The sequence below is a fragment of the Scyliorhinus canicula genome, chromosome 2 (genome assembly GCF_902713615.1).
Source record: "Scyliorhinus canicula chromosome 2, sScyCan1.1, whole genome shotgun sequence".
Taxonomy (NCBI): domain Eukaryota; kingdom Metazoa; phylum Chordata; class Chondrichthyes; order Carcharhiniformes; family Scyliorhinidae; genus Scyliorhinus; species Scyliorhinus canicula.
The window spans coordinates 129,408,335-129,421,513 of record NC_052147.1 but is presented as its reverse complement, the minus strand read 5'-3'; the positions used below and the strand labels follow the sequence as shown (position 1 = coordinate 129,421,513).

Here is a 13,179-nt window from a genome sequence, read left to right as displayed (position 1 = left end):
TCTTTGGGTTGTGGGGGTGAGGCCCACACAGACACAGGGATTTATAGATTTTCTAATAGATTTGCAGTCTTTATTAGGACTTGGAATAAGAAATTCAGCCCCTCAAGCCTACAGTACAATTCGATCATGTTTGATCTGCCTCTTAATTCCCATCCCTTGCTTCCATAACAAATGGTGCTCTTTCCCAACCAAAATCTTTAACAATCTGTTTTGCAATTTACGATTAAACCCCCCCCCCCCCCCAACAGGGCATTGGAGGTAGAGGCGGGAGCGGCCGGGGTCAGCATGAGTCAGCTGACTTGCAGGAGTGCAATGGGGGGGGGGAAGGGGGGTTAAGCGAACACTTGACTGGGGTGTGGGTTGGGGGGGCGGGGGGGTTGAGGGAGGGGGAAGGGCTGGGATGTTGCTTTGCTGACTGGAGGGGAATCAATTTTCGGAGTAAAGGGGAGAGTCGGGACGGGGAGCCTCCGGCTGGGGGACTGGAGTGTGCGGGAGGCGCGGGCACGTGGCTGGCCGAAAAAAGGAGGTGGCTAGTCGGGGGGGGGGGGGGGGGGGGGGGGAGCTGCAGGGGAGGGTGGGGGGGGAGCTGCAGGGGGGGGAGCTGCAGGGGGCCCAGGTGGTGTTAGTGAATGTGTATGCTCTGAACTGGGACGATGCAGGGTTCATGAAGCGGATGTTGAGTAGGATTCCGGATTTGAAGTCCAGCAGTCTGGTAATAATGGGGGACTTTAACACGGTCCTGGACCCGGCACTGGATCGGTCTAGGTCTAGATCGGGTAAGAGGCCGGCAGCGGCCAAGGTCCTGAGAGGGTTCATGGACCAAATGGGGGGGAGTGAACCCGTGGAGATTCGCTAGGCCAAGAGCGAAGGAGTTTTCTTTCTTCTCCCATGTTCACAAGGCGTACTCGCAGATTGACCATGCCCCGCACTGGGTGGAGTTGGGGCTGGGGGAGGAGAGAGGCCAACGCCCTCTGTGGAGATTGGACGTAAGGACTATTGGCGGATGAGAAAGTCTGTGGACGGATGAGAAGTCTGTGGGTGGATTCGGAGGAGTACCCAAAGCTATGTGGCGACCAACGATACTGGGGAGGTTTCAGTGAGTGTGGTCTGGTAGGCGTTGAAGGCAGTTATCGGGGGGGGGGGTGCTAATTTCAGTCAGGGCCCACAGGGAGAAGAGGGATAGGATGGAGAGGGAGAGGTTGGTGAGGGAGATACTTAGGGTGGACAGGAGGTATGCGGAATCCCCCAAGGAGGGGTGTTAAAAGAGCGCCGGAGTCTGCAGGCGGAGTTTGACTTGCTTACCACAGGGAAGGCAGAGGCTCAGTGGAGGAATGTACAAGGAGCGGTGTACGAGTATGGGGAAAAGGCAAGCAGGATGTTGGCGCACCAACTGCGGAAGAAAGAGGCGGCCAGGGAAATTGGGGGAATTAGGGACGGGGGGGGGGGGGGGGGGTAACATGGTGCTGTGCTCGGCAAGGATCAATGAGGTCTTCAAGTACTTTTATGGTAAACTATGAGTCGGTACCCCTGGAGGGGGGTGGGGGAGGTGATGAAGTGTTTCTTGGACCAACTGAGGTTCCCTAAGGTGGAGGAGGGGCGGGTAGAGGGATTGGGGGCCCCGATTGAGATGGAGGAATTGGTTAAGGGTTTGGAGGATATGCAGTCGGGCAAGGCCCCAGGACCGGACGGATATCCCGTAGAATTTTACAGGAAATTCTCAGAGATGTTGGGCCCGTTATTGTTGAGAACCTTCAACGAGGCTAAGGAGAAGGCAATCCTTCCCCCGACAATGTCGCAGGCTCTGATCTCGCTCATCCTTAAGCAAGATAAGGACCCGTTGCAATGTGGCTCCTACAGGCCGATATCGCTCCTTAATGTAGATGCCAAACTGTTGGCCAAGATCCTGGCCACCAGAATGGAGGACTGTGTCCTGGGAGTGATCAGTGAGGATCAGACGGGGTTTGTGAAGGGCAGGCAGCTGAACACGAATGTGCGGAGGCTCCTGAATGTGATTATGATGCCCTCGGAAGGAGGGGATGCAGACGTGGTGGCGGCAATGGACGCGGAAAAATCCTTCGATCGGGTGGAGTGGGAGTACCTGTGGGAAGTGTTAGGCAGATTTGGATTTGGCGAGGAATTCATAGGGTGGGTTAAATTGCTGTATCAGCCCCCTGTAGTGAGTGTGTCGACGAACCAGCGGCGGTCAGAGTACTTTAGGCTACATCTAGGAACGAGGCAGGGGTGCCCCCTGTCCCCCTTGCTGTTTGCACTGGCAATTGAGCCGCTGGCCATGGCGCTGAGGGAGTCTAGAAACTGGAGGGGGCTGGTTCAGGGGTGGGGGGAGGAGCATCGGGTTTCACTGTATGCAGATGACCTGCTCCTGTACATTTTGGATCCGGTGGCGGGGATGGGTGAGGTAATGCAGATCCTTAAAGATTTCGGGAACTTTGTGGGGTATAAGTTGAATGTCGGGAAATGCGAGCTTTTTGTGATACATGCGAGCGGCCAGGAAAAGAGACTGGGAGAGCTACCGCTTAAAATGGTGAAAAGGAGCTTTCGCTATTTGGGCATACAGGTGGCTAAGAGCTGGGATGCCCTGCACAAGCTCAATCAGCGCGGCTGGTGAATCAGATGGAGGAGGACTTTAAGAGGTGGGACATGCTGCCGCTTTCCCTGGCGGGCACGGTGCAGTCCGTGAAGATGACGGTCCTCCCCAGGTTCTTGTTTGTCTTCCAGTGCCTTCCCATCCTCATCCCCAAGTCCTTCTTCAAGCGGGTGAACAGGATTATCACGGGATTTGTGTGGGCAAACAAGACCCCGCGTGTTAAGAGACTGTTCTTAGAGCGCAGTCGGGGAGGGGGGGGGGCGCTGTGGGCTGGTGCTGCCGAACTTCTGCAGCTATTACTGGGCAGCGAATATATCCATGATTCGGAAATGGGTAGTAGAGGGGGGGGGGGGGGGGGGGTGTGTGTGGAAACGGTTGGAGGAGACATCTTGCAGGGATACTAGCCTGGGGGCATTGATAACGGCACCGCTGCCGCTCCCGCTGACACGGTACACCACGGGCCCGGTGGTGATGGCGACATTGAGGATCTGGGGTCAGTGGAGACGGCACAGGGGGGAGGTAGGGGCCTCAGTCTGGACCTCTATACGGAACAATCACGGGTTCGCTCCAGGTAGAATAGACGGTGGGTTCCTAAGTTGGCACAGAGCAGGTATTAAAGGATGGGGGACTTGTTTATTGACGGGATTTTTGACAGCCCGAGGGCGCTGGAAGAGAAATTTGGGTTGCCCCCAGGGAATACCTTCAGGTACCTGCAGGTCCGGGCTTTCGTGAGGAAGCAGGTGGGGGTATTTCTGGCCCGGCCCGGAGGATACAGGACAGGGTGGTCTCGGGCGTTTGGGTAGGGGACAGAAAGGTATCAGACATATACCAGGAGCTGCAGGAGGCAGAGGAGGCATCAGTGGAAGAGCTGATGGGCAAGTGGGAGGAGGAGCTGGGGGAGGAGCTGGATGAGGGCCTGTGGGCAGACGCCCTGGGCAGGGTCAATGCCTCCTTGTCTTGTGCCAGGCTTAGCCTGGTTCAGTTTAAGGTGGTGCACCGGGTGCATATGACAGTGGCGAGAATGAGCAAGTTCTTTGGGATGGAGGACAGGTGTGTGAGGTGTTCAGGGAGCCCAGCAAACCATGTCCATATGTTTTGGGCATGCCCGGCACTTACAGAATTTTGGAGATGCTTTGCAAAGGCTATGTCCAAGGTCTTGGACACTTGGGTAAAGCCGAGCTGGGGGTTAGCGATATTTGGGGTGTCAGAAGATCCGAGAGTGCAGGAGTCAAAAGAGGCTGAAATCCTGGCCTTTGCCTCCTTGGTAGCCCAGAGACGGCTCTTGTTAATGTGGAGGGACCCGAAACCCCCAAGTGTGGAGACTTGGGTCAGTGACATGGCTGAGTTTCTAAGTTCGGAAAGGATAAAGTTTGCCTTAAGAGGGTCGTTGCAGGGGTTCTCCAGGCGGTGGCAACCGTTCCTTGACTTTCTTGCGGAACTTTAAGTGGAGGTCACAGCAGCAGCAAACCAGGGGGGGGGGGAGGGAGGTGGGGTGGTGGATGGATTTTGCTTGTAAAGGGCAGATACCCCACCTTGCATTAAGTTGTTACTTCGCTTTTCTTTATTACAGTAGTCCCCCGTTATACCGCGCTCCGCAATACCGCGGTTCGCGATATACCGCGGGGGGGCTTATGGACCCCAACTGTCAGTTGTGTCAATTTCAGCGGCCGGCTGATTATTTCAGTGAGAGCAGCTTCCCTCTCTGGATCAAAGTGAGCCGGCCGCTGAAATTGACACTGCCGGCTGCTCTCTCCCTCCAATCAGAAACATTAAAACTTAAAAGTTGGATTGGAGGGAGAGAGCAGCCGGCAGTGTCAATTTCAGCGGCCGGCTCACTTTGATCCGGAGAGGGAAGCTGCTCTCACTGAAACAATCAGCCGGCCGCTGAAATTGACACTGCCGAGGGGGGGGCGGGTGTTGGGGGGGAGAAGAGGGGGGGGGGGGGTGTTGGGGGGGGGAGAGGAGGGGGGCGGGTGTTGGGGGGGGGAGAGGAGGGGGGCGGGTGTTGGGGGGGGGAGAGGAGGGGGGCGGGTGTTGGGGGGGGGAGAGGAGGGGGGGGCGGGTGTTGGGGGGGAGAGGAGGGGGGCGGGTGTTGGGGGGGAGAGGAGGGGGGCGGGTGTTGGGGGGGGAGAGGAGGGGGCGTGTGTTGGGGGGGGGAGAGGAGGGGGGCGGGTGTTGGGGGGGAGAAGAGGGGGGCGGGTGTTGGGGGGGAGAGGAGGGGGGCGGGTGTTGGGGGGGGGAGAGGAGGGGGGCGGGTGTGGGGGAGACCCCCCTGTGGGTGTGGGGGAGACCCCCCTGTGGGTGTGGGGGAGACCCCCCTGTGGGTGTGGGGGAGACCCCCCTGTGGGTGTGGGGGAGACCCCCCTGTGGGTGTGGGGGAGAGAGGGTGGACCTGCGGGTGTTGGGGGGGGGGGGGAGAGGAGGGGGGCGGGTGTTGGGGGGGGGGGGAGGGGGGGGGGGGGGGGTGTTGGGGGGGGGGGGGAGGAGGGGGGCGGGTGTTGGGGGGGGGGAGAGGGGGGGCGGGTGTGTGGGGGGGGAGAGGAGGGGGGCGGGGGGTGGGGGGGGGGAGGGGGGGGGGGTGGGGGAGACCCCCCTGTGGGTGTGGGGGAGACCCCCCTGTGGGTGTGGGGGAGACCCCCTGTGGGTGTGGGGGAGACCCCCTGGGGGTGTGGGGGAGAGAGGGTGGACCTGCGGGTGTTGGGGGAGAGAGGGGGGGCCCTGCGGGTGTGGGGGGGGGGGGGGGGAGAGGGGGGGGGCGGGTGTGGGGGGGGGGGAAGAGGAGGGGGGCGGGTGTTGGGGGGGGAAGAGGAGGGGGGCGGGTGTTGGGGGGGGGGAAGAGGAGGGGGGCGGGTGTGGGGGAGACCCCCCTGCAGGTGTTGCAGGAGAGAGGGGGGCCCTGCGGGTGTTGGGGGGAGCGGGTGTGGGCGGGCGGGTGTTGGGGGGAGCGGGTGTGGGCGGGTGTGGGGGAGACCCCCCTGTGGGTGTGGGGGAGACCCCCCTGGGGGTGTGGGGGAGAGAGGGTGGACCTGCGGGTGTTGGGGGAGAGAGGAGGGCCCTGCGGGTGTTGGGGGAGAGAGGGGGGCCCTGCGGGTGTTGGGGGAGAGAGGGGGACCCTGCGGGTGTTGGGGGATGGGGGGGGAGGGGGAGGAGAGGGGGGGGGGGAGGGGGAGGAGAGGGGGGGGGAGGGAGAGGAGGGGGGGAGGGGGCGAGCCGGAGGGTGTGGGGAGGGAGAGGGGGTGAGCCGGAGGGCGTGGGGGGACAGGGGGCGAGCCGGAGGGTGTTGGGAGGGAGAGGGGGTGAGCCGGAGGGCGTGGGGGGACAGGGGGCAAGCCGGAGGGTGTTGGGAGGGAGAGGGGGCGAGCCGGAGGGTGTGGGGGGAGAGGGGGCGAGCCGGAGGGTGTGGGGGGGAGAGGTGTCTAGTTGGAGGATGTGGGGGGAGAGGGGGCGAGCCGGAGGGTGTGGGGAGGGGGCGAGCCGGAGGATGTGGGGGGAGAGGGGGCGAGCCGGAGGGTGTGGGGGGAGAGGGGGGAGCCGGAGGGTGTGGGGGAGAGGGGGCGAGCCGGAGGGTGTGGGGGGAGAGGGGGCGAGCCGGAGGGTGTTGGGGGGGAGAGGGGGCGAGTTCGGAGGGTGTGGGGGGAGAGGGGTCTAGTTGGAGGATGTGGGGGGAGAGGGGGCAAGCCGGAGGGAAAAAAAAGAAATTGACACTGCCCGCTGCTCTCTCCCTCCAATCAGAAACATTAAAACTTAAAAGTTGGATTGGAGGGAGAGAGCAGCGGGCAGTGTCAATTTCAGCGGCCGGCTGATTTCAGTGAGAGCAGCTTCCTTCTCCGGATCAAAGTGAGCCGGCCGCTGAAATTTTAATTGGATCCACGATGGGGGTTTTAAATTTATTTAAAAATCTATGCTAGCGCTTCCCATTGTGAGTCTACGGGGGTCTGACCTCTCCCCCCGCCCCGTAGACTCACAATGGGAAGCGCTAGCATAGATTTTTAAATAAATTTAAAACCCCCATCATGGATATCCGCGGCTCGGATACAACGCGGGTGGCTGTCTTGGACCCCAACACCCGCGTTATAAAGGGGGACTACTGTATTATTATGTTTTTTGATTTCTTTTTGTAGTGGTTTGTAAAATTTTGAATAAAAACAAATTTTTAAAAAACCTTGTTGTTCTTGCAATGCCTTGCCAGTTTTTGTTCTCATATTGACTTTTTGTTACTTTCTTTGTATCTCTATGCTGTTCTTTAAATCTCTCCCAGTCTGCAGCATCCCTACTGTCCTTTGCCTTTGAATACGACGTTTTAGTGTAATTAAATCTCTCCTCTTGTCCAGAATTGTTTAATTGCATGAATAGAGCTCTTGCTCTTTTGCGATATGCAAAGTTTGTATTTGATCAAACGATTCTTTGAGCACCTCCCACTTGTCCAGCTTATTGTAATAAATTCCTGCTTCATCCTTCCAAAGTCAGCCTTGCTTAAATTTAAAACTGTTTTGTGAACTCCCCCTTCTCCCTTTCAGTCTAATTTTGGATTATGTCTTGTCACTATTAACTAGGTATTCCCTTACTGTTAGATTATTGACTAACTCAAGTTTATTGCTCATAATCAAAGCTAAAATGGCCCATCCTGTATTTGGTTTAAGAATATATTGTTCCAGAAAATTGTCTCGCATTCAAGACATTTGCGTTGTTTAAGATTTGAAATTAAAGTTTCCCATTACAATCCACCTGTTTTGAAGGAAACTTCTCTGATATCCGTGTTTATTATTACATTACTTTATCACTTAAATGGAAGTCTATGAATCATATTCTTGTTTTAAATTATTTTTCTGTCCGGCAACTTGTGATTTCACTCTCTTGCTTTTGTATTCCCACAGGAAAATATTGCTGGTGTATTCAATAAAACCTGTGCGATCAGCTATACCTCCTACAGAAATATCTTCCCCATATGGACTCTGGGGCGATTCACAAGACTTTATCCTAATAGTGCACAGACTATCAAACTCTGATGATAGAAGCTGATAAATGTGTTCATATATTCCAACACCCATCCTTACTGGTAGAGTATGTCAAATAATAAGATAGCTGACAGATTAACTTTTAATAATGTGGGGAATGGTCAAGTGTGTACATTTTCCTCAGTTGGGTTATAGATCAGCATGTGCCTTTATACCAATTCCGATTGTGTAAGAATAGAACCGGTTTTAAGAACAAGAAAAATCCATTAGGCCCAAGAAGCCAATCATTTTCTGAGAGCAATTCTATCTGCCTCGCCATCATATTCTCTCCTTGTCTCTCTGGAAATGTACACAGCCATCGCTTGTACTAATTTATGTTAGCCACAATAACTCAGTTCCTTTTGGTGAAAGAAATTCAGCCAATGCTTACAACATTGGAGCTCGTATACACTCTTTGACGTATCTCCAATCTGTTTATTATGTTCAAGTGCTATTTCTTTCTCATCTGTCCTCATGACAAATGAGCACGAACTGTTCCCGATGATAAGAGGCAGAGGAATCTCTCCAAGTAAATCAACAGTGTGTTATGGTTTGGCATGTGCTGTTTTACACAAATTTACACGTAATCATGAATTTGCAGGGATATAGCTGTGGAAGTGGGGACTTGAGCAAGCTTTGTTTGTGTCCACGTCTATGGATACAGAGTAATGTTTTGCTGTCTGTCTTGGAATTTACTTCCCAATTTCTAAGCTTGACTCTCTTGGAAATCTTAATCAGTGAAGTCATATGCTTGATTGAATTTTCAGAGCTGGGCCGTACAGAGCTGGACAAAGAACATTAATGTAGGGCAATAAGCAATTAATCTTTAATGTCTAACAGTTTACCCAAGTGCACTACGGCAACAGGTGGGCGGCACGGCAGCACAGTGGTTAGCACTGTTGCTTCACAGTTCACAGGTTCAATTCTCAGCTTGGGTCACTGCCTGTGCGGAGTCTGCATGGTCTTCCCATGTCTGTGTGGGTTTCCTCCGGGCGTTCCGTTTTCCTCCCACAAGTCCGAAAGACATGCAGGCTAGGTGGATTGGACGTTCTGAATTCTCCCTCAGTGTATCTGAACAGGCGCAGTAACTTCATTGCAGTGTTAATGTAAGGCTACTTGTGACACTGATAAAGATTATAATTATTTATTAGGTCAGTGCACTGGCATTTAAAACTGGAAGAATCTAGCAATACTTAGTTTGAGGTCTTTCATTCTGAGATAACTTTGCACCTACTTAATATATACATTCACAGTTACCACCTCTTTCTCGTCTCAGATTTTGCTCCATTCCATTTTGGACAAAATGCTCCCTCACTCTGAAACAATTAATTAAACGATCAGGACCAGAGCTCAAAATCTGATATACCCATAAAAAAGTTGAGTTTTTGAGACCAATGAGGTAAAAATATAAGTGTCAACTTTTCCATGAATAATGTTTTCAATGTTTTCAACGGGCTGGCATAGATGCTTGATTGGGCCCACACAGCATGAAACAAAGACCCAAACTTTTAAAATCTTGCATGAAATCCAAAACAGACTATCACAATGCAATAAAGTGAAATCCAAAACATGAAATAATCGATATTAATTATCGAACATTTTACATGGATTTTATTTCATTTCATTTTATTTAACTATATACAGGCTGAGGGGAGATTTGATACAGGTATTCAGAACTGTGAACGAAATGTGCAATATGTGGGAAAACTATTCCCACTTGTGAAAGGATCCAGAAAAAGAAGGTGCAGGGTTTAAAGGTAATTGGCAAAAGAAGCAATGATGATATGAAGAAAGCTTTCTCATGAGCGAGTGGTTAGGGTCTGAAATGAGTGTGTGTGTGTGGTGGAGGCAGGTTCAAACAAGGCATTCAAAAGGCAGTTCAATTGTTATCTGGATAGGAAGAATATATAGGGTTACGGGGAGTAAGCGGCAGTGATTCTGGGTAGATTGCTCATTCGGAGAGCTGATGCAGACACAATGGACCAAATGGCTGCCTCCTGTGCTGTAACAATTTTGTGGTTTCGTTCAATGCAATCTAAATCCTAATATGGTATATCTCAAATGAACTACTAGGTCCTTAAATTAAATCTGTAAATCGCAAGTACAGTAATAACTCCCAACACTTTATGTTGAAATTATTTGAAATCACTCTGATCACCATTTAAATAAATGGTTTTCATTTTTTCATGATGTGGAGATGCTGGCGTTGGACTTGGGTGAGCACAGTAAGCAGTCTTACAACACCAGGTTAAAGTCCAACAGGTTTGTTTCAAACACTAGCTTTCGGAGCACTGCTCCTTCCTCAGGTTCATTTTTTTAGGCAACCCATTTTAACCAAATGGTTAACCACGTGACCTAACAAAATAACTAGCTAACCATGAATTTCAGTGTAGATGCAATCAAACCACTTTGGAAAAGGCAGTGTCGTAAGAAAATGATATATTTCAAGTATATTTCATTGTTACACGCCACTAGCATGAGTGGGTTTAGAGTAACCAGGGTGGTACAGGGCAGACAAAACAAAAGTGCCCCTGTTGGGAAAACTAATAGGGGCTTTTCACAGTAACTGCATTGAAGCCTACTTGTAACAATAAACGATTATTATTATTATAATAAACAACTGTCCTTTTCAGGCTTTGGCTTCTACTTTGGGTCAGCTTCCTTTTCAACTCACTTATGTTCTCTCTGTCTCGTCTGTGCAGGGTCAAGCCCTGGGTTTCTCCAACTTCCACCCCGCATTCACTTAATGTGATGTGTGAGCCTGTTTGGTCAACGCAATCACATTGCAACCGGGTTCACAGGATGAGAGGGTAACTCCCATTTCAGGTGCAGAGTTCAGCCAGTTCTTTTGCGTTGCCTTCACCTTTGTAAAAGCATAAAATACCACCGCACATGTAGGTCATTGTGACGGGCAATAGCAACCAAATGCTTGGTTTGTTCAGCACTGGATACACCTGGGAAATGCTAATCCAGAATGATGACAACCTTACAGACTTGTGGCATGTTTTTAAAGTGCTGCCATAGATTAGGTGCAGTAGCTCAGTCTCCTCAGTAGTGGTCAGCTTTAAGTCAATCCCTTTCGACCTCCCAGGGATTTTTCAAAATGTCAAATTTCTCTTCTGGAAAGCAGTGACAAAAACTGTCGGATCAGTGCAGCCAGATGTAAGTGACTAAAGCTGGACAGTTCAATGGCATTTTCCTTAACTAACATTTGTTTTCTTTGATGTGCCACAGCATTGTGGGGAACATGTTTGGGCTTTTTAGTCACACTTGCCACAGTTTCACTGACGTTTGGAAGCCAGTGCCCTTTCCTTGTAATTTTAGGTTCAGATCGTTCTAGAATCGTAAAGGTTTCTGCAAGTACGACACAGTTAAAATCCGTTTGCCGTTACTAAACAAATTGGCCAGAGGTCTCCATTTCCAAAGTATTTCCTTTGCAGGCTATTCACCGGAGATGCTGGCGCTCTATTCATAGCTAGCATTAGTTCTGCTCTGTCCAGTCATAGACTCGGTAGAGCAGCTGATGTTCTTTCTGACAAATTCAGATGTGAGATCCTGGCCAGTCATTTAATCAGCTATTGGCATCTCTGGCCCTCTCTTTCACATGGAACATGATCCATGGATTGCATGCAGCTTGTGTGGCATTAAGAGTGTGAATCAACTTACTAGAAAGGGAAAGAAAATTGGAGTCAATTGGGCAAAAGTGTACTTGTGAACGATGCATGATCATGTTATCTAGTTCCATTAAGCATGGTTGATTGTACATGCAGGACATGCTGACCTGTTTATTGCTTCGTGGTCCAGCTGTGAACTGCAGAAAGAAAATGTATTTCATTGACCTAGTGAAAAAAGATCAAGGAATCTTTGCAAAATCAATTTTGGCGACTCATTTTATAAACTGGGTGGGTCACGACCCCCACTTTGAAAACCAATTCTCTAAATCAGTGTTGTTCAAGCTTCTTTTCCCCGGGATCCACTTTTGCCAACTGGCCGACCTAAGGGATCCATGCTGACCAACCTTCGTGACACACGCCATGTTTGCTTACCTTTAAGGGGAGCCTGCTTGATCCTCAAAATCTCACTTGAATCAGGTTCACAGGAGCAGATGGCAATGCGCGCAACTTCAGCCGGTTCCTTTGTGGCGTATTCATCTTTAGGAAAACAGAAGATCCAACCTCGTACATGAAGGTTGTCGTGAAAGGGCAATAGCAACAAAATGCGCGTTTTACTCCACAGTGGATATTCCTGGAAGATGCTACTTCTGAATACTGACAGCCTCAAGGTCTTTTGGCACATTTTTAATGTGATATCACAGGTCAGCTACAGCAGCGTACTCTTTAATTTGGAGTCAGCTCTAAGTTAATAACTGACTCTGGGGTCTCAACTTCAAAATAAATTTTTCACCCATCTCTTCTCTTTCAAAATCTGAAACTTCTCCTTTCATTTGCCAGTTCTTCCCTGCATATACCTGACCTGCTCTCTGCTACTACTCCTGGCTGGAACACCCCGCACATCTTAATATATTTCCATTTAAAAGCCGGTAGCAGCCGTTGCGCGCTTCTCCCGCCATCAGGACCAACGCAGGAGTAGCGTGACTTGGTCCTCCCGCTTGCTCCGTGGTTCTCCCGATACCCACCCTCGACACATCCGCGAATCACGACCTGCACTTTTAAAAACCCTGATCTAAATAACCAAGCAATTATCTCATCCACTGGCTGTATAACACCATCGTATGGTTCTTCCTGATCATCATTCGCATTATCATTCCTAACTTCAGCATCATCAGTCCATGGGTAATTGTCCTCAGTACCATCAAATGTAGTCGATATCCCAGATTTTAGAAATGTCTTTTTTTAGCAATATTGGAATCAAATCATTCTCCACGTCTATGACCAATTGACACAATATTGCTAGTGAGAGTGCTTGCGTGTTATCCCTTAAGTGAACGTGTTCACCTTCCAGCATCCAATTGTTCCACGTATTTTGGATACTGACATTGAGGGGTTTATATATACACATATACTAGGGCTGAGCAAACTCATCAGACTTCCAGGAATAATTGGCATGTCTGTTAGTTGATCTCCTATCATGGACTACTTTGTCAACAATGTGAAATTTGAACATATCCCAAGTGAGCAAACCCTTCCTTTGCCTGGTCTTCCTGGTCTCAAATTCCACAGCTCTTTGATACTTTTCTTGCAATCACTATTATCCATCCAGCCTCTCCTATAAACATAGGTTACAATGTCTTTTTGGAACTCCCCTTTGGGGAGTTTTCCCTTGGACATTATCATCAGCTTTAATTTTGCGACACCAGACATACAAGCTGGAAGCACTGGTTTAAGGGACATCTTGACAAATACATGAATAGGATGGGAATAGAGGGATACGGACCCCGGAAGTGTAGAAGATTTTAGTTTAGACGGGCAGCATGGTCGGCACAGGCTTGGGGGGCCTGTTCCTGTGCTGTACTTTTCTTTGTTCTTTGTTTTTCACTGTGTGCCGTAGCTTTTTGTGAGCAATCTTTACAAACATGGCTTTTTCACCAACCTTGATAATGGTCTTGTTTTCTGGCATGTT

The 13,179-nt window shown here is 50.9% G+C and overlaps 1 protein-coding gene across 2 annotated transcripts in view; it reads left to right on the top strand.

Annotated features, from left to right (window-relative positions):
* lss (lanosterol synthase (2,3-oxidosqualene-lanosterol cyclase)) overlaps nucleotides 1-10,245 on the top strand; it is a 99,163-nt gene extending 88,918 nt beyond the window's left edge. For both annotated transcript variants that reach the window (XM_038786549.1, XM_038786538.1), the window contains exon 22: nucleotides 7,480-10,245. In XM_038786549.1, coding sequence (XP_038642477.1) covers nucleotides 7,480-7,611 — 132 coding nt within the window. In that variant the 3' untranslated portion in view covers nucleotides 7,612-10,245. The remainder of the gene's footprint in view (nucleotides 1-7,479) is intronic.
* The last annotated feature ends 2,934 nt before the right edge of the window (nucleotides 10,246-13,179 follow it).